This window comes from Lepidothrix coronata, unplaced genomic scaffold (genome assembly GCF_001604755.1).
Source record: "Lepidothrix coronata isolate B3197 unplaced genomic scaffold, Lepidothrix_coronata-1.0 Scaffold9, whole genome shotgun sequence".
In the NCBI taxonomy this organism is placed as follows: domain Eukaryota; kingdom Metazoa; phylum Chordata; class Aves; order Passeriformes; family Pipridae; genus Lepidothrix; species Lepidothrix coronata.
In genome coordinates, this window is record NW_016690189.1 from 353,264 (window position 1) to 375,068 (window position 21,805).

At 37.0% G+C, this 21,805-nt stretch overlaps 2 protein-coding genes across 10 annotated transcripts in view; both read right to left on the minus strand.

The window, feature by feature from the left end:
• CAPS2 (calcyphosine 2) overlaps positions 1-14,781 on the minus strand; it is a 32,153-nt gene extending 17,372 nt beyond the window's left edge. The window contains exons 1-10 of one of the 9 annotated variants that reach the window (XM_017804401.1): positions 14,354-14,781; positions 14,093-14,171; positions 13,255-13,361; positions 10,868-10,914; positions 10,331-10,376; positions 10,096-10,206; positions 9,130-9,162; positions 6,224-6,379; positions 3,897-4,019; positions 225-292 (exon numbers count right to left, since the gene is read on the minus strand). In XM_017804401.1, coding sequence (XP_017659890.1) covers positions 225-292; positions 3,897-4,019; positions 6,224-6,379; positions 9,130-9,162; positions 10,096-10,206; positions 10,331-10,376; positions 10,868-10,914; positions 13,255-13,332 — 662 coding nt within the window. In that variant the 5' untranslated portion in view covers positions 13,333-13,361; positions 14,093-14,171; positions 14,354-14,781. The other 8 variants (XM_017804400.1, XM_017804402.1, XM_017804403.1 and 5 more) reach the window with 8 other exon arrangements.
• A 1,241-nt stretch (positions 14,782-16,022) lies between these two features.
• The window catches only part of CCDC107 (coiled-coil domain containing 107), an 18,078-nt gene continuing 12,295 nt past the window's right edge, over positions 16,023-21,805 (minus strand). The window contains exons 2-6 of the mRNA XM_017804412.1: positions 20,865-21,070; positions 19,618-19,684; positions 18,528-18,618; positions 17,299-17,408; positions 16,023-16,703 (exon numbers count right to left, since the gene is read on the minus strand). Of these exons, the coding sequence (XP_017659901.1) occupies positions 16,414-16,703; positions 17,299-17,408; positions 18,528-18,618; positions 19,618-19,684; positions 20,865-20,993 (687 nt within the window). The 5' untranslated portion in view covers positions 20,994-21,070 and the 3' untranslated portion in view covers positions 16,023-16,413. The remainder of the gene's footprint in view (positions 16,704-17,298; positions 17,409-18,527; positions 18,619-19,617; positions 19,685-20,864; positions 21,071-21,805) is intronic.

Here is a 21,805-nt window from a genome sequence, read left to right on the forward strand (position 1 = left end):
TATTCTCAGAAAAAAGATTAACATACACATAGCACTTTATAGTGATCTCTTAAGTTACATTAAAAAGACTTAATTTAAAGAATTTTTGCAAGCAATACTACTACATATGACTGCATAAGACTTGGAACAAGATGACCAAAACACCTCTTAAGCAAGAAAAGTCACACACAGATCTAAATTCTTGTATAGGGAAAAATGCAATTTTACATCATAAATTCACTTACCTACATAACTGATCCACCATCACTTGTTCTACTACAGCCTGTTTTCTCCTCTCTGCAGCAACATCCTCCTGCGATGAAAAACTGACTGAGTGCAAATGAAATATATAACATCAGACACTTCAAATAATAAATTACTCTTTAACCATCAGAGGTCACAATCTTACCAATGTCCCAATTAATATTTTTTCCATCCTTTTTAAATAGAGTTCTATTAGCATAACAAATATGCATTAATATTCTCTGCTACACACTAAATTTGTCTATGCATATTAGTTGTCAATAAATATGAGAATTCTACTATTTCAACTGACAGACAGCATCCTTATTTCTGTATTGTTTCTGAGACATTATGTAAGTACTACAGAGCCTGAGGAAAATCACACTATTCCAGGTTTCATGGTTGACACAGATTCCAACTCTGAGAATGAAACTTTACCTCCAGCAATATTTAGTCAAAAAAATTCTTTTAGTCTCAGTGCAAGATTTTTCTCTCCTGCATGCCACAATAATTTTCTGCTGAGACAGGCCAAGCTGAAAAGCCTTTCAGGAAATATCATCCTAAGGGGGAAGGGGATTTAACATGAACCTATTATTTTTATTAAAGTAATACTGAATCATAACCTTGTGCCGCTCACTGTAAAGTGTGCAGATGTTGATCAACACTCCTTACACAGAAAGAAACCGAAGCACAAGAGGATGCCCCAGAACAGTATAGAGGCCACCAGCAACAACCAGACCTCAGCATCTCTTAGTTTTATCTTCCAGATTTCTAAACTTTTTCACTGAACTTAAATTTGCCTTTTTTTTCCAAAAGACAATTTTTATATATAAGAAAACAGAGATTATTGTTACTTAGGGGGTTTATGCCAGCTTTCTGATATTTTTTTTAGGTATTCTGAAACTAAAGAATTAAGAGGTTTTTCCAATTGGTAATTTTTTCTGCTCGATTTTTGTGTGCAAACCAAATTCTAGAGAGATCAAGTCTCTCCATGGATGAAGAAGATCTGAGAGGTGGTTCCCAGACACCAGGTAACCATAACAGATAATTCCCAATTCCACAGAGATGGCATGGGTAAAATTCACATCATTCAAAATAAATACTGCTTGGCACTAGTCGAAAAAAAGCCAAATCTAAAAAACCAAAATAACTAATGTAACATCAGACCAGTTGCTGGTTATCCCAAACTGATTGTAGGCCTTAAAAGATTTCTGAATTATAGGCAATAGGGGGCTTTTTAGTTTGTTTTCGTATTTCATTTTTGTAGCTATCAGAACTACAGGGTGCTTTATTCTGAGTTATAAATTCTCCCCATTAACTGTCACAACAGATGTATTAAAAGGCATGATGTAAAGGAGGACATAGGGATAATAAAGAGCAGTGTTTGTTAAAACAGAACATATTCCATGGACCTTGGCTTATAGGCCCAAATCAGTTAGCATGCTGAAAAGAATGTGATTTTAAAAAAAAGGAAAAAAAAAAAGAAAGCTTACACCTTGAATTTCAATGAATACTAGCTCACTAAACGTACTTTTCCATGGGACATCCTCCATTCAGCTCTTAGACAAAAGTTCTACTATGAATTTACAAAAATGTAGAAGGCAAACACTGAACTTGCAGCAACTCTCACTGTTTAGAAAGTAGTAACTGTTGTTCCCTAAATATGACAATTCAGAGAAAACCATCCTTTTTCAAAGGTTATTGAATTACTTATTTTCAAAAGTAATTGCCATCTATTGGCAATTACACATGTACTATAAACTTTCATCTCAAACTATAGAAAAATTAGGAGAAATTCTACTTTAACATTTGACTTTTTGGTAATGATTACAGTAAAAGGACATGTTAATATTGTGTATTCTTAAGCAAAATTTTAAAGCACTTTAAAATCAAATGGCAGCAATTGAAGCAACATTTACACAATGGAATTAATATGCATGCAGTCACTTTTGCTGATTTTTTCCATTATTCTTACCGTTATCAGAAGCATGAACCTGGGAGAACCTAAGAGATGCTCCTAGAAAAAGTGAGTCAACCTATGTAACCATGCGTGCTAATCAATAACAAAAGGGCTTCTGAAGGTCCCATTAACACCTTGCTCAGACACCTCCTGGCTTCCTTTTAGAGCATACCAGCTGCAGAGTACCTCCTATTTTGTGGTCCTGCACTGCTCCCTTTCTCAGTATTTTCATCTTATTTGATTTGATACTAAGTAGTTACTCTAGTGAACTTCAAGACTTTTTTCCATTATCTTCAGCCTATAGCATAGATTTTCAAATTTATTTTAAAAATAAGAGCTTCTTCAAGTTCTTCATAAAAGTACTTTCTCAAAAGATTTTCTTATCATGAAAATTAATAGTGATCCCAGCAGTGAAACATCTGCATTCACTTTGACAAGACTAGAAATCAAATAAAGGCTTGCAATGATGCAAATTTCAGTGCATAGTCATGAGTAAACAAAATAAATTAAAATTATTATTTACTTTAAAACATCATAAAATTTCTCATGGATTAATATTCCACGAGAAAGTTAGAATGTATAACTCTGCTCAACAATACTTTCAAAAAACAGCTATGAAAGCTATCACTTTGCATATGCAAATACTGAATCATGCAAGATCAAATCAAGGTTCTTCATCATTGTAAATGATCCTAAATTCAAGAGGTAACTTTAGATGGGCAAGAAATCCTTACGGCTCAGTCCTAAAAAGAGTAGAATGTATGTCTATGTAAGGAATTAAAGAAACATATTGGGTACATCTATATAAGAAAAGTTTTAATTCCCTTCTATGCATGCTAGTGAGGCCATACTTGTTCCATTTTTCAGAGCTCCCCCCTTCCCAAGATCAACAGGGATGAGAGAAACCTGGAAAGGATCTGACAGAGGATCGGAGCCAAAGCAATTGAAAGGAGAGTCTAATGGAGCTTGGGTTTGTTTAGTTGGCAAAAACAGCAGCTATGAGGCATTCTGAAAACATCCTGCGACAAAAGAGAAGTTACAAAGAAGACATAACCAAACTTTTTTTGACAGTAGCCAATGGTATAACAGGAAGTGAAGGTTAAACACTGAGCCTTGGGAGGCTTGGTACAGGCAATAGGAAGAACTTCTCAAGGACAGCAGGGTATGACATGAAGATGAAGACGTTGGCTAGAGATGCTGTAGCAGCTCCATCCCTGGAGCTTGAAGACTTGGTCAAAGCCATTGCTGACTTAATCTAATACTAGCAGCAGAGCTTATGGAATCATGGAATCCATGGATCATGGAACACAGGCTCAGCTAAAAGCTACAGATCAGAGGAAATCATAGAATATCCTGAGCTGGAAGAGACCCACAAGGATCATCAAAGTCCAGCTCCTGACACTGAATGTAACACTATGTTCAGGTTCAGTCAAATCACTCAGTTATTGTTAGTTGTATGAATATATCTGTATTTATTATTCATAGTTTTCATTCTCAGTTATATACATTACTGCATAAAACAAAACCATTGCAGATAAGATTTAAAAAATGTTCACTGGGTTGCTCAATTCAGCTCCCATTGAAAGAAATTATTTCAATGGGTGCAATTACATATTAGAACCAAATCACCAAAGGCATAACTTCTGTTGAATATCTGGGAAGTCATTCTCCATATCCAGATTGTTAACAGCATAATACCAGTCAAAATACTTACAGCTTCCAATTTCCTTATACTGTGCTGCATATTATAGGGCTTGTTTGTGTAGCATTGTTGCAGGAGAGCTTTCTCATCAAGAGCTATAAGATCATCATTATGTCCATCTTCAAGCTGTTTACTCTACACAAAAAATACAATATTTTTATAAATCAAATTTAACGAATTATAAGAAAAACAAACAAAAAACCCCACACACCTTTTCCTCAACAATTCATTTAAAAGTCCTTCTCTTTCTTCTTTAAAGTCTCTACTACTTCTACTTCATGCTAATTAAAAAAGAATTTTTTAAGCATAGCTTTCAACAGAAACTGAACTTATAAATCTTGCTCTCTAATCTTTCCTTATCTCTTTTGAATACTTACCAGCTTTCATTTACAATGAAATAAATTTTAAAAAAAGCTCAAAAGGAGTGTATTCCTACAAGCTTTATGAAAAAACAGCAACAAGTCAGAGAAAGCAGATTGTAGTACCTCTGAGAAGACAATAGCTCATCCTTTTTCTGTTCTGTTCAAGAACAGCCAAGAGAAAGCAGTGGATTTGCTGTTAGGCATATAGTTCAAAGTTCACCACTGCAGTGAGGCTGCTTTGTGACCAGCAAAGAAGTTAAATATAGTCTACATAGGGAAAAGCTAAAGCATGCTGCTGAATGGTTCTAAGAGACTTGTAAATCAGTCCCAGGGTATTATAGAAATATCTCCTACAGGAAGGATATGAAGAAAATGGACAAAGGAGACTGTTTACAGAAGTCAGGAAGGAGGTAACAAGGGAATGAAATCGAAAGAGTAGGTTTGTTAGCAGTGCTCCTCAAAAAGCAGCTTCTTTCCAGAAAAGAAAAATTATTACAACTTCCACTAATCAATTAAAATAACTGTATTGAAATCTAAAGAGGTTTTGATTCATTAATCTAACCAGGTAATGATAATGTCTAACACAAAAAAATTGTTCTGATAGACATTATATTAAAATCTGTGATAAGAACTGGCACACATACTTTTAGTGCTTAGCAAGAATCTTTCTGGAACCTAAAATCACCAGCAAAAGCCAGTCCTGCTTTTTCTCTCCCAGTATACACTTGCCATCCGTTTCTTCATTTTCAGATTAACTCAGCTGCTCTCATCTGCCACCAAACATAAAACTAAACCACAAAATAACAGATCCTTTTTTCATTCACTTCTTATTCATGGAATATTTATAGGGTTTTGCAGGTTCTCCAATTTTTTCTGAACACTAGAAGCCTGACTCTGAGAGGACAAAGCTCTTTTAAAGCTATGAACAATATGTGTAAAATGATAATGATATGTGAAACATAATCTTTGTCCTATGTAAGATCTTCCCTTTTCATTCCACTGAACGTTAAGCAAATAAAATCAGTAAACTCATTGTTATTCATGACAAACCTTTTCTCTGAAAAGCAATGAGCACAATATGTTCCCTGAACATCTGCATACTTAACTTCTCATTAAGATTCTTAAATGGTCATCTACCCTCACAGCAGAGTTTAGCATTTGGCCAGTCCTCATAGCTGTTGCTTATTTATGTTTCCTGCTTCCTTACACCTACAGTGATGTATCTTTCCCTGTTCAACCACCCTTCTCTGCTATATCTTCCTGAACAAGAGGAAAGTTGCTTTTTTTTCACCCCTCTGTTTTCCAGTTTCTCTCCACTGATCTTCCCTTCTTTGCATCTTAGTTTTAATTTAAAAACACAAAACCAACCTGGCAGAATTAATACAGCTTGCAGTCCAACTGTAGCACATCTTATACAACATCAAAGCAAAAAGTATAGATAATATCTTTCATTATTTTAACCCCATATTCCTTTCCATTTTCAATGTTAATAGTTCCCTCAGGGACAGATTACATCTTTCATTTCTTCTTTTTTAAGTGCTATATACAGTCACAATTTAATAGAATAATAATTATAATAATCCTATATTTAAAAAAAAAAAAAGCTTGAATTAATTTTACCAAGATCTTCCCGCTGTCTCTCACCTTCTTAGGCTGTAAATTCTTCCTTACAGTCATGCTAATCCTCATGCTCAGGCTAGAGGTGCACTATGAAGGCAATATGTTACTTTTCTTACCAGAGAATACAAACATACTTAAATTGTCAGAGCACCTCAGTTTCTTGCTCTGGAATAACTGAAACAAGCTTCCTATGTTTTATTTCCTCTTCAACATTAAACACTGAAATTACACGTTTCTATTTCTTTACAGTAAAAACATGGAAGTTAATTACGCACACATGCAAACTTCTCCAAAGGTGTAATTAAATACTAATGTGCATTTGCTGTTTAAAAATGCAATTACTATTTTGCCAACTACCTTTATTGAAGCATCTGAACACTGGAGGTGGTCCTTCCTCTTTTCTGCAATTCTCTGAGGATATTGCTCATATTCTTCCTTCATATCTGGTTCACACTGATAATGCTTCAGTTTGTATCCATCTGTTGGGGATGGCAGATTTTCTGGTCTTGTCTTCTGCTCCAAAACAGAACGTCAAAGCAAAGAGTAATCAATATAGAAGCCTCTTATTGATCTATTGAATGAGAACAGCATTATTTTAATTCCTATCCAATATAACTTCAGAAACTTCTTGACATGATGCTTCAAATTAGGAAGAAATGCAAACATGACTGCATGACTGCATATTCAAGCTTAATTTTCATTGAGTTTTTCAAATTCTACCATTTTTAAATATAAAAAATACACAGTCAAGTAGTTTTACTTAGTTTTTTTCTTTAAAGAAAAAAGCCAAATTCAGTGGTTCCACCCTATAACATGATGCTACAGATCACTGAAATTGAAAGTCTGACATTTGTTTCTGGATGGCTGAAAACGGGCAAATGGATATTTTTCAGTCAGAAGTTCTAATATTCTTGTATGGCAGATGAGTATGAGCACTGGGATTTTGTTCCCTAGAACAAGAGCAGCTGAAAAGGCTAAGTACATTTACGACCATTTAAGGCTCCACACAATGGAGGCTGGGATCAGTAGAAACAGCAGCAGTGTCAGAAGGCCAAGATGCCATTCTTTTTTCTCTCCCTCAATAATTAACACTTTCAATGTTTAAGTTATATTCCTTCAGTGCCAACAAAACTAAGGTGACCATATCTAGCATCTCTACTGGACACAATTCATCTTGCAACAGCAGTGTAACAGTCCTGCTCTAGAAAGCCATTTCTCAAAACCAAAAAAGAGTTATGTTTTTGAAAGGCCAGCTTTCGCTTTTCAAGAGAGGATTCACATCATTTAACTGGTTAATTCTTAAATGATAAGATTATGTTTAAATTATTCTTCCAAAAGTGACCTATTTTGGGAAGATTACTTACACAGTTATTGAAGAAGCTGGAATGTATCTTGCTAAAGGAAACCTCAGTCAGGGCCCCAGAAGCAAGCAATGCAGAAATAAAGGCTGCTCAGAGGAATATATTAAAGTATTCCAGAACAGCTTGAAAATCTTCTCAACAAAACAGAAGTGGGGAGAAAGTTAGGCAAAAAAAGAGAGACAGAGAGCAAAAAAGGGTAAGCGAACAGAAGGTACATTCCAGCACATTGAGCGCTCGGTATTTAAGACAAAATGAAGGCAGAAAGAAAGCAAAAAGAGATAAAGGAAAGCAGAGAAGGAGAAAGACCCTGAGAAACAGACAAAGCCATGCCAATCTTCCATTAGCACTCCTGCAGCTAGACAGAACTGTATGTATGAACTTTGTTTTTAAAAAAATGGTAAAGCAAGCAGTGAAATTGTAAGTATCCAGACCTAAAAAGGCTATAGCAACTCAAGTATGTTTGCACTTCACATTTACAATGCAGTACAGGGAAAAACAATCTATACGTAGTTCCACGTTTACAGTTACATCTTAAGACATGCAAAAATACCTATTTGGGCACACATTCTAGAAAGTAACACATTTTTAGTCCCTTATTTTAAAAGGACCAAAAAACACTTAGCCAATTTTTTTTCAAGTTGAGAAACTATTTGGCTTTACAGGGAAACACACAAAATTGTGATCTTCGCAGATTCACATTGAACTCCAGCCAATTTGGAGTCCTGCCCTGCAAGTAACTATATTATTTGTTTGAAGGGGTGCAGGTTATGTACAAATTTATTCAAAATCGGTTTTCCCTCTAGTTACATTTCTGGGGGGGGGGGGGGTTAAACACTCATTAGAGTATGTCTTAGGTTTACATACATTAAATATTTTTAAAAAAATGGATTTTTAAGAGGTTTATTTTTTAGTTCTTCCAAAAAGAGAGAAAATTGTTATTTCCTGCATCCTGTGCTGGTTTTGGCTGAGGCAGAGTTAATTGTCTTCACAGTGGCTAGTATGGAACTATGTTTTGGATTTATGCTGAACACTGACGATAATGCAGAGATGTTTTCGTTATTGCTAAGCAGTGCTTACATGGAGCCAAGGCCCTCTCTGCTTCTTGTACCACCACATCAGTGAGGAGGCTGGGGGTGCATGGGAAATTGGGAGTGAACACAGATGGGACAGCTGACCCCACCTGACCAAAGGGATATTCCATACTGTACGACATCACGTTCAGCATATAAAATAGGTAGAAGGAGGAAGGGGGGGATGTTTGCAGTGATGATGTTTGTCTTCCCAAGTAACTGTCACACGTGATGGGGTCCTGCTCTCCTGGAGATGGCTGAACACCTGCCTGCCCATGGGAAGCAGTGAATTAATTCCTTGTTGTGCTCTGGTTTTGTGCTTTTGCGTTCCATATTCAACTGTCTTCATCTCAACCCAGGAGTGTTTTTTCACTTTTACTCTTCCAATCTCTCCTCAGTCCCACTGGTGGGGCAGTGAGCGAGTGGTACTTAGTTGCTGGCTGAGATTAAACCATGACACACTTGAATCAAAAACATATTACTACTTGTGAGACTTTTGCCATGATTATATATGGTGCATGATTATAACAAAAAATAACCATGTAGGTAGCATTCTTTCTGAATTAAAGTTCTGTGTATGAAATCTCTTGAATATACAATAGCAGAAAATATATGTAAACAGAATAATGTTTGTACTTCAGCATTTTCCCTTTAATTATCACATATGAAACACTCAAAATACTGATGGACTGACTGCAGATTAAAAAGTTTCTCCAGTAAGCTACTTCCTGTCACATAAAAGATATTAAAACATACTACATTTTCAGAGCATATACCATAGTATTGAACTGCTAATGTTTTCTATCAGCCTATATTTTTTCAGCTACTTTACCTCCATGTTGTTATGACCAAATTGCCTAGACACCTGTTTAAATGAAAACAAATTAATATGTATCATGATCAAACAAAAACCTGTCGTATTCATTTTTTCAAATTTAATTTAAATATAAGAGTTTAAATGAAAATTTTTCCTTCATTCAGGGAACTGTAATAACTGAATAACCAGATTAATTCTTCAAATTTTTACAGCAGAGATTGATCCTGAACAATGCTTTACTGTACTATAAACCAAAATGTGAGCATCTGGGCTACTGATTTTCCTTATAAAGAATCTAATATTAGTGGTGATTAAGTTTCTTAGTCATTCAGCGGGAAAAAATGCTAACATGTGATCAGGAAACTGTAACAAATAAAAGAGCTATGACAAACTGAACATAATTCCAAAGTTTATGTCACAGTTCTGGTTTAGACAACAGCCTTAAGAAAAATCCTATGAAATGTCTGCAAGTAACTCCAAAAGTTTTCTTTTCACCAGAAGTAACAGTTCTTCCATAGAAGCAATACTCAGTGCTTGTAAACATGGTGTCTGTCTTCAATCACACACTTACTGACTGCTACCAATCTTATCTTAATTTTTTCTGAAGTTCCACTTTGTTTGAAGAGACAAACCAAAGTTACCTACTATCTCAAAAGTATTATATTTTTCAGTTCCTTTGACAAGTTGTTAATAAAACTAGCTATTAATACATATCTTAAAAATAATTACAACAAAAGGATAAGTGTATCGACCAACAAGGAACAGCTAAGGTATGTAAGAAAATAGGTTTTTTGAAATATCCTAGAGGCTTCTCATTAAAAAGTACTCTGACAAAAATATTTTTGACCAACAGTAGCTGGAGAAATGAGTTTAACCAGAAGGAAAACAGAGAGAACTTGTATTAAAAAAAAAGGTATGTATGCTTTTCTAAATTACTACTAAAGGGGCATATTATAAAGATATTTGTAGTGACAGACTGACATGTTGATGCTGTGCACATGGCGTTTGTAATGACGTTCTCCAATCTGAAGATGAATCTAGCTGGCATGTATGAGGACAACTTCCACTGTACGGTATGTAAGAGTCCCCATCCTAAAATTATAGGAAAAAAACAACAAGCAATCATAATTGCTTTACATTCAGAGTGGTATTTTTACCAACTCCTGCAACACATGAATTCTAAAAACTATTCAGCACAGAATTAACTTATAATTACCTCTTCATCAGAATCTCCCAGCTTCCCTAGATCTAGGCATGGTACCCTGCAGGAAGTTAAAACGATTTTAATAGCAATACGATCTCTTATTTTTAATAATGAGGAAGAACGTCTTTACTGTGCAGGTGACCACACACTGGAACAGATTGTCCAGAGAGGTTGTGGAGCCTCCCTCACTGGAGATATTCCAGAACCATCTGGACATAATCCTGTGCCATGTGCTCCAGGATGACCCTGCTTGAGCAGGGAGGTTGGACCAGATGGACCAGTGGGTTGGATCCACTGTGGTCCCTTCCAACCTTACCCATTCGGTGATTCTGTGATTACAACTCCACTGTTAAGCTCAACCAAACGTAAATCAACTTAATTCCAGTGTAAAGAATGCATCAAATATTCTACTCCAAAAACGAATCACAGAAAACAAACCTATGATAACAAATTTCATGGAACAGTGAGTTGCACATCAATACAAAAGCAAATGCATTGTGTTAATAATGCACAATTAAATAAAAGGATCAGAAACAGAAGCAGACTTACTCTGGTGGGCGGGGACTGTGACTAGCCCGTGTATCTGGTCTCCAGCCCTAGAAGAATGACACATGATTACATACCTAGGGGATAAGGATTAAAATATATAGTTCTCTTTCTCAATTTCCCCTTAAATATTTAAAACCAATGGCTCTAACTATCTGTCTGACATACTTGATGAAGTTGCTACAAACAGGAAGAAAAGAACTCATTGAAAGCTGATTCTTACAGATCATCAGACTGAATGACTGAGTATTCATCATTATGACAGAAAGATTCCCAGCCATTAAGAATGCAGATAGCATCCACACCAGCTATTAATAATACATTAAAAATAATCCATGTTCCTGAGGCTTTGTACCATCACAGTTCACAGGGCTTTAAGATCACATTGTCCTTTTTGCCTGGGAACCTACCCTTAAACCAAAACCACAATACCAGCAACAAGCTGGCTCACAAGGAGCTAGCTCAGACACCCAGGGACCCCTGATATTTGTTGTAACTGTTTCATCTCAGCTTTAGTGTAGAAGTACATGATGATGACTAGGCAGCTCACACTGTTTATTTTGCTGTGTACCTCACAGATCTCCAAACTCAACTGAGCAAGAACACGGCAAGAAAAAAAGACTCGAGCCAAAGCTTCATCTACCTATCCCCCTATGACTTTCTGAAAACAGCTCACAGCAAATCTCCAGGGAAGGCAGCTTGACAGTGGCAAGCACATAGTAACAACTCCCCAAACTGGCCTCCTAGTCTGAAAAAAAATGTGGGTCGGGAATGTTCAGAACCAGAGCCAAAATCTCTTTTCAAACCTTTGAGCTCAGAGATCTCAGCATCACAGCCTGAACTGACCAGACATGCTATTTCCAGCAGTGCCCAAACATCTTTCACGATTTGAGAGCAGCCACATAACTCACAAAACTGTAACTCCATTCTTTCCATACACCCTTGTGGCCTGTTCCCAAAAAAGAAGATCAGCAACACTGCTCTAGTGCCTTCAAAACATTATTCAGCATATTCAGGTTTAAAAGACAGTTTCTATGCAGTACGGTCGCACGAAATGACACCGCCACCGTGTGGTCACGTACATAAAACCGTTAAGGGGTCAAACAATTTAATCTTCATCCTTACGACTAGATACAATGCATTAAATCTCAAGTTCGTATTTTTTCTGTACCATCACAACTGTGTTGAGTTAAAGAACAGACCATATTGTAAATGTTACAGCCTTAATGTAATTCCTTTTCCAGAAGTCATCAAGTCAGGAAGAAAGCAAACAAAAATCATCCTGAAGACTGGGGTGAAGCATGTGGTTTCAATCTAACTTTCATTTAAGATTTACTTTTTCAAACTACCAAGAATCACATGGACTAGGGAGCCTAAATTTGGAAACTTAGATGCACAAGAAAGAAGAAAGAAAAGGATGAGAGATTTAGAGAAAAACTGACATTTCTTTTCTTTTACAACCTACACTAAATGCCTCAAATGTTCTTGTTGTACACAGGCATCTAGATTTCAAAAACCTGGTTAAAAGTTAACATTATAAAATTTATAACATTTACAAAAGTCCTTTTTCATTCCAAATGAAAGTGAAAAGAAAAAATAGCAACTTGGCAGTCAAACTCCAAGAATTCCTGATGGGGTCATGCAACAAATAAGGAAGTTAAATGGGTGCTTGGGGGCTGAGAGAGGATTAGCAATTAACTTTAGTTCACAGACATAAAGTACACAGTATCTGTGAGAAAAATCAACTGTTAATAACAATATTAATATTTACCTCAGCTATAAGAAAAGCAATGGCCTTCAGAATCCAAGATCCTATTTGTACTGACTTTCAAAAGTTAGCCTGAAAGTTTCTGATATAGTGATCTTGCAGGGGTTGCATACCTGCCTTATCTCAAAGCATATTAGGAACACCAGGAAAACAAAATGCCCCTTCTTTCTGAATGCAGAGCACTCATTCATTTTACCTGTCAATCTAAAATCATGCCTTTTCAAATTATATTTTTGGGGTTCCTTTACTGACGTCTTGCAAATCAAAACCAGACACACCTGTTACCAGTTTCACCAATAGCCTGAGACAGCACAGAGTACGGATTCAAGCCTCTGTTGCTTTTAATTGCAAGTACTAGTTCATTCTTAAAATCTCCACATCCCAATTAAGTACTTAGAGTATCAACTATTTTAGGACAACTGTTTTTATTGGAATTTCTCACCTTCATTTGAGAAGTTGTCATACTAAACTATCCCTTTCTGACAAAAACTTCTTTAAAAGTTTTCTTTTCTATAGAATGGATTATAACCTCAAACTAAGAATCTTCTGAAGTATGATTAAAATATTTGTTAAAATGTCAAAGTAAGGAAGGAAAACAACCACAAGCCTTCCATTAACATACCTGACATTTCTTTCCCCTCAATGACAGCTCAGCCTGCCTTCGAGGGGATGCAGCAACTCCTTTCACTTCCAAATCCATGCAAGTTCAATGATAGCTTTCAGAACAAACTGAAAAACAGGAAAGACCACTATTTTTTATATAAGTACTTCTGGAAAAAAACCCCACGTTATTGCATTAGAAAGAATTTGGGTATTGTCTTCAGCAAGCTATGAAATGTTGCTGGCTTCCCTTTTTCACCACTTCTTAATTTCAGTCTTTCCTTACTAATGCTTAACCAGATTCCTGTTCAAATGTACGTCTTTGTCTCAATCTTAACTCCCTCTTTCCCTTACACTTCTTGATAGTTTCTCATATAAGCATTACTAATTTGCTACCCCTTCGCAACATCAAACCTTTTGTACTCTTCACTTACAACTGCTGGCTCTCCTTCCCACCATGCCCTGGGAACAGGTAATTTCAGGAAGACAAAAGGGCCCTCCCGACACACAGCAAGCCTCCGAGAGCTCCAGAAAGACGTTCATCTTTATGCCATCTCCTGCTCTGCTGGCTTCTCCTTCCACTCAGCCCATTTTGAACCTAAAGCCCACCATTTAGTTCCCAGCAATCGGACGCTCCATTTCCAAACCATCCCCCACAGAAGGTGACCGCATTTCTAACTACATACAGTGTTTCAATCCCCAAGCGCCCACTCCTGTCCCGAGCGGCGGCACGGCTGCGAGGCCTCCTCGGATGGGCACAGCCGCTCGCTCCCGCACACACTTCCAGCCATTCCCCCTCAGGGCATGCGGAACGCCCTCGCACGGCCTCCAGCCTCTCCTGAAATGGAGTATCCTCCCACCTGAAGGCACAGAGGGGAGAGAGCACTGTTGTACTTAAAGGTTCACACGCCGAAATAACTTTTATCACGAACAAGAACGCTGTAAGAGGCGAAATAAACAAAATGGGCTCGGCAGCTCCAAGGAAACGATGCGTTTTCCCAGGAGAGGCGCGGGGCACCGGGCGGCTCCCGCCGGGCTGTGTCTCACCGGAGCCGTCCCCCCGCGCACGGCCGGCGGAGCGGGCCCGGCCCCCGCGCGTCTCCAGGGTGCCCGGGCCCCACCTGCCGCCGAGGGCGGGGGCCGATCCCAGCCACGCTTCGGGGGCACATCGCCGCAGTGGGCAAGCGGAATTCCCGATTGTTCCTACGCCCTGCCCGGGGCACGGCTGCGTGCCCGGCTCTCCCTGCCCGCCCTGCCCCGGCGGCCCCCGCAGCCTCGCCGGGAAAGCCGGGCGCGTACACACCGCACGGAGTCGAGTCCTTCACAAACCCCGGCAGTCGGAATCGGAGATTTCAAAATTGCAGCGAAAGGGCTCACGGTGCCCTGGGTCCGAAATACAGCGATTACCCCAAAGTAGCCCAAATCTTTTCGGATAAGGGCTCCAAGTATCAGCAGCATCCGAAGACTAGGGGACATGAAAGCCACCACAGCGATGACTCAGTCACTGCCGCGGGCAGGGAAATCCTGCGGGAAAGGACACCAGCACAGCGCCTGGAAGGCAGCAGGACTGACCTGCATTCTGCAAACACTTCGGCAGCACAGCACGCCTGGCTCCCATTCCCCTTGATCAATGGCTTTGATCACTTCATTCAGTTCACTTTATTAAGCATCTCAGAGAAAAAGCCTGTATGCAACAATGACTTTTTCAAACAGTTCCAGTTGTCCTGAATGACCAGACCAACATCAGGTATTTTTAAAAATTCATTTGTGTCCAAGTACTACTTCTGATTCGTCCGTTATGTCTTGGGGGAAAAATCTGTGCCCCCTTAAGAAACCCTAGCTTTGTACTCCATCAGTTTTCCAAAGTTAGGCAAAATCTCACTTACTGCAAAACTACTAGTACACTGACACTAAGGATGTATTTCTGGCTGCTGCTATTTTCAAGCCTGTGTGATTCAGTTTTAGGACCAAAGACATACCATGTTTATACACCAGAATGAACAATTAATTCCATTCCAGTGAGTGACACAGTAATGGATTTAGTCCCTTTAAGTACAGTACATTTCCTCCAGAAAAACAAATCCACATGCTATTTTCCTGTAAGAATAAGGATGGCAAAAGAGTTCAGGCATTATAACTGGCCTACTTAAAAGCTACGCAATTATAACACAGAAAATTTAATAGCTTTGTACTGTCAAACGTACCTCTAAGGGAATGCCTGTCATTAAAGGCTGGCAGTACCGCAGGCATGTGTGTTAAGTGAACAAAAAAATAGTAAAAAATGAAGGTATGGACAAAAATTATTCTGGAAAAGGAAAACAAACGTTTTTCTTAACAATGACCTAAAAAGGCCACTATCGAGCTGGCATAATGTACTGAAAAAAGAACCCCCCATACCCACAGTTCTTCAATGATACATAGCAATAAATCTGTTAATTCTGACGTAAGAAAAATTGTATTAAAATGAATCAAAAGGCGAGATTCTATTGTGTTAAACATGAAATGGTGATGTAGTACTAATGGGTTAATCAGTTACTAGACAGCTGCTGAGTTTAACCAGTGACAGGTACGGAAGGAATTAAGTGATCCAGTATAATTCATTAGGGTTTAAATTGACATACAAAACTACACATAATTACTTAGGAGACTGCAAACTCAGATATAATTATTTTTACATAGTGTCCATAGCTAAATTTCTCTCTCCAAATAAACTTAACTATGAATTGATCTCAAAGACTTAATCCATACTGCTTTCCGTACCACCCTAGAGAAATGTTTTCCACAAAGAGCTAAATTCACCAGTGCATGCTCTTTAATGAACTCAAGAAAGTCACAGTTCAAGTGGCATCATGCTTACTAGTTATAAAACATTTATGAAACATCTCTACTTTACAGTCTCAATTAGAAGACATTCTAATATTTCAGTGAAGCATCAGATGTAATTACAGTGCATTATATACAGATTACAGAAATATTCTGATAGGGAAAAATAAATAAAGTATGTAAACATCCTGAGTAAAATTCTGCTGCCACTGAAGTCAGTTACAGAATTGTTGTAGATATGAGCACAGGCAGTATTTCACTGCTCTTTTTAAAGCATATAGCAGTGCATGTTAAGTTGATTTAAAACAGTTCAAAGTGCATACAACGTTATAAAAAAAATGCAAAAGCTTTTAAAGTTTTACATATGCAGATTCCATTCATATCTATTGCGTCTCCTCGGTCCCATCACTTCTGATTCAGTGGCATCTTTGTTTATCATTTCTTGGTCTTCTAGGACATCTGGCTCCAGCTGATGTATTTCACATTCATCGTGTAATTCATGCTCTTCTATTTTGTAATCATTACTATAATCTTCAAGCAAATCTTCATAACAATCATCTTCTCCGTTGTCCATTTCTTTCTCTTGAGAATGTTCAGCAAATGACTGAATGAGATCTTCAAGTTTCTCATTACAGATGTGGCCAAGATCTTGGAATACACAAAAAATAATCAAAATGAATCTTTACTGGAAAGGCTCTAAATTTCAGGGTCAGTTTAGAAGTAGAATATTTTTTCTGTTTGTTTTTTTCTCTTTTATTAAACTCAAATAATGCAAAAATTCCCCAAATTTCTAGTGAACCATTCTTAACATTTTTTTACCTGGGCTACTATGCAGCTCTTGGAAGTCTTCAGTTGAAACTACAATTTGCTGTTTAGTGTTTTATGCAAGCATTACCCACAGCCTCAGAGATCCTCATTTGGGAATCCTCAGACTAAAGTTAGTCCAATACTAACAGACTGCTTAGGAACTGACATTCAAAAAGCCTGTTTTAACAAAGGAGAATGCGACTGTGTGGTCCATCCCAGTTCAATGTCTTTTAGCACCTATTCTTAAAAAAACATAATGTATCAAAAATTTGAAATTGGATATACCTAAAACAGGAAGAATGGTACTCCTCCAGAATAAAACTAATTCCACACAAATTACCTAAGGTGCAGGAGCTGAATATTATTATAGTAAGATCTATTTATTCTTTTAAAATATAAAATACTTAGTTATCTACCCATCTGAAAATTAAAGTACCTTTCATCTTGTTTTCTGATTTATCCAATCCACTTTCTTTCATCAGTCGTCTAATTGATTGGAGCTGTGTCATTATTTCATCTTTCTGCTCACAAGCTAAAGCATTAACACTAGAAGAAAAGACAAATGTTAACAGCTGAAGGATTATCTTGGAAGTGAGTGCTTGATAAAAATGCACAAGACTGAAATACTTCCTTCCATGGATAAATACCATAGTTAACTTAGTGACACATTTAGGTCAAGCTTTCCTTGAAGAACTGTCTCTTGAGAAGTGGGGAGCCCATCACATACGCCTACTGAATAATCTAGTCACTGAATTCTAACATTGGAGCCCCAATGGCCAAGGCTGAGTAATGACTACCGAAAGGAACAATTAACCAAAGTTATTTTTAGTACAACAACGCCTAATACAGAACTTTTCAGTTTAGAGGCTCTTCTCATTTAATTCAGACTTACTTTACTCTCCTGGCCATCACTACTAGGAACTTGTTAGGCAAATTGGTCAGTGGATTTGCTGTTTAACAGTTTCAGCACATATTAAGTTCGGAAGTACACTAAAGGAACAATCATAAAATTCTGCATGTTTTAACCTGAGTTTCATGAAGGATGTCAGTCCACAAAATGGACTGCATGGATATTTTTATTTCTAGTAGATGAGTAAGGCTCTAGCTTCTTAAGAAAGGAACTTCTCTAAAACTACAAGGAGTATATATTACTGATTCCCTTGTCACACTACAACAGAGAAGTTATATTTCACTGAAATACACACACACTTTACAGGTTCATTTCAAAACTCAAAAATAAGCAGCTATACCTTGGTAACTAATTTTTTCTTCTACTTGCATCTAAAGGAAGAAACTCTTTCTGCTACCAGAAATGTAATTCTCACAATGGCTTTCAAATGCTACTGAGATTAAGTATATTTCCAGTATTAGTCTCCTTGGTCAATATTAAAGTTTAACTCATTAAGCCACAGTAACACAATCGTAAGTCTGAACTTTTGCATTCATGTTTGGTGAACAAGAGATGGGAGGTATCTGTAGAAAAGATTGCAAACTGCAGAAGAGGTATTACCTGCAAAAGGCTACAGAAGCAGTAATTAATTAAAGAAGGTTCCTAAAAACTGTTCCTTACCATATATATATATGGATCATTTTAAGAATTCTGTTAACATTTTGGCAAATTTCAATTTACAGAAAACTACACTGAGAAGTTTCAGAAACACTCACCAGTTTGAAAGTGGATCCAACTGAGTCAATAAAGAATTTAACATTTTCTCTGTCTGTGCTAGATGCCGTTCCAGTTCTAAAAGCTGATGCTCTAATAAAAAAAAAAGAAAAAAAAATTTTAAAAAAGAAGGGGGGTGGGGAGAGGAGAAAAAAGGGAAAGAGGGGGACAGGAGAGAGAACTTTGTTAGAAATGTCTTTACAATACCAGAAGGATATTAATTTACATTTTGGTTGGGCAGATTCAAAAACAGGAAGTTTCTTTTATCTGTAAAATTATAGAATGTGAAAAGGGAGTGGTGGGGTTAAGAACAGAAGCCTTACTATGTGTGAGCAAAATCCTTCCCACCCAATAACCTATCTCCAATAGTCCCCAAACAGAGGACACCTTTAATGAAACTGAATGAGAATGTGAAGCTCACCTTCCCAGTCACAAAAACTATGTAGTTCCAAGACTTCCTGAGGTGTAAGTACTGTATTTATACTTAATATACAGTCATGAATTTCTCCACTCACATCTCACAAATATATTTAACGCTGAATGCACTAGAATCAAGAAGAGTGATTCTTCTAAAGCTGTATTGAACTTTGAAGAAAGAAGAATCCAACAGGCAAGGATGGTGACTAGGCAGTGTAACAAATCACTTCTGAACCTGATTACAGACCTGGTGAATGGAGACACCGAAAGAGGCTGATAGTTGTTTAATTCACTAAAAATGGGTCTGTACAAGGGGGGCAAACATACGAAAACAGCTCAACTTTGATGTGCCATCAAATAATTATAACGTATTTAAACTGAAGAAAACCCAACAGATCTTAAGTGAAAGAAACATCAGACATTAAAAGACAGAGAATCATACTATATTACTATAGCTGTTTTAAAGAGTATTACCATCTGCAGTATTTAAACAAACCTCAAACAAGTGTTTCAAATATACAGAATAACAAAGTGGTTTTTTGTAGGTTGCTAACTGCTCTTAAGTAACTTAAAAGATTGTTCTTATTCAGTTGGACTGCATCAACAAAAAACATGTAGCTTTGGTCCAGCAGGCAGTAAGTGTATGAAAATATGCATTCTGAAAGGGTATCTTACCCGTTTCCTTTGCCTTGTCTTCTGTACTTTTTTCCTTTTTGGAATGACTTTCTTCATGTGATTTCATCTTTAATAAGTACAGTGTTAAAAAACTTCATCATTATTTGTGTATTAAGAACAAAAATGCATTTAAAAATTTACTGAAAGTAAACAGCAACCACAAAAATGTACTACAGTAATGAAACTTTTCTTCTGTGATGCCTGCTTCCTGTCTTAAACTAACACTTCTGATTTTATGCAATGACAACATGACTAACAAAAGCTTTAAAAGAAAGCAGTTGCTATTTCAACTTCGGTTTTCCCAAAGGAACAGAAGAAATCTTCTAGGTTACTGCATCCGTTCTCTTACCGTTAACTAGGAGATAAATTTCTTTCTTACAGTATAAACACGTTATTATAAAAATATTTATGTTTTAATCCAACAAGCCCAAGTGTAAAGAGTTGTAACCACCCAAAATAAGATTTTCATAATTTTTAAATATTAAACTGGGCATCCTCTACACTCATTTTGCTAAGCTGTGGTATTTTTCTCATATGTGAAATAAGACACTGACTACGGAAATGAAGATGCCATCTCCAGTCCTATTCCTGTTTATTTTTATTTCCCCTGAAGGCAAGCAACAATATTGCAGGTGCACTCTCAGTATTGCAAGTGCTATAATATCTCTTCCTATAAATAATACATATCAAGACTCGATTTTTTTTTAAAAACAACTCATCATGCATTCTCCTTTTTTAATTTACAAATGGTAGAAAAGGCATCCCATTACATGAATAAAACGTAGGTTGCAGATGCACGATCAAATGAGAAGCCCAAATAAAAGGTTCAGTCTAGTTGCTATTCTATCTTACTGCTAATCAAAGACAATTGCTCTGCAGGAATTGTCCACTTCCTTCCCATACTCAACCTCATTATGAAGAATGAAAAAGAAATGAAGTACTGATGAGGCTTAAGTTACAGCCTCAGGTAGCAGCACTGTTTAGGTTCTCAGATTCTTATTTGAGGCTGCAGGGTGGGTAAGAGTCTCACTTCTTCAAGTGTCTAAAAATAGGTAAGTCAGAAGCCTTCACAAGTAAGAATGAGATACACTAAAATTTTAACTTTGGACTTCACATTCAAAGTCAAAGAGAGCAAGAAATGGCTTTCTGACACCCACATACATGGTCTCAGAACTGGAAAAACAAGCAAGCCAAGCAGTTACGTTTCCTTCTAATTTCAATAATTTAATGCTTTTCCTATGGCTTACCTTAAGAAGTTTGTATGCTGCAAACATTCCCACTCCAAGAGCATACAACGGCATGAGGGTGAATGCTAACTCTCTACCATTTCCTCTTGTTGTCTCACTTTTTATCTCTTTTTCCATTGCATTTCTCATCTGTTGAATACTCTGGTAAGTATTACTGTCAGAATTTCCTGGATTTCGATGAACTTGATAAACTGTCTGAGGACTACCTTAAAAATTAAATTGAGAGAAAACCAACAAAGTAAGAAAGGAAATTAGGAGTCCACAAATGCAATTAAATTGTTTTTCTCTTGTGTAATCATCTTTGTTCATCACTCTTTTAAGATAGTGTGGGCAGCCCTGCATCCAAATAAAAAAATTAAAAATCAGTCTTACATTAACAGGATGCACAGTTGAATCTAGGTAGCAAAGACTCTCAAACCAAGCTTGGTTTCTATAATATACAAGTTTTAAGCTTTTTCCTTCACAGCAACGTTGGCAAACCTTCAGCAAACCACAGAAAGGTAGATGTAAAAAGAAACAATTTAAGTCTTGAAAGTAAAGCAAATTCAGAGAAACTACTGATAATGCTGAAAACAGTTAGAAATTAATATTTTTCCTCTAACAAAAGAAAGGAGTTATTTAAAAACTGAATTGTCTGGTTGCAGAAAAAAAAGGTTTTGTTGAAATACACATGGTGTGTTGCTGCTTTCACTATTTTGACAGTAAATTCAGTGTTACATGGATATTCCCACAGGCTTAGAAGTACTTTATCTCCGCAAATCAAATATTTAGCATGAAAAGATTACACAATAGTAAAGACATGCAACTTTGGAAGTCTGCAGTATTTTTGCATGTAATTTGCCTGCCAGAACAAGGAGCAGATGAAAGCACAGCTAGCATCATTGTTCAACTTAGGCATTAGGTTATTTGGTAGTTAAATCAGGGGTTCATGGGACATGGAC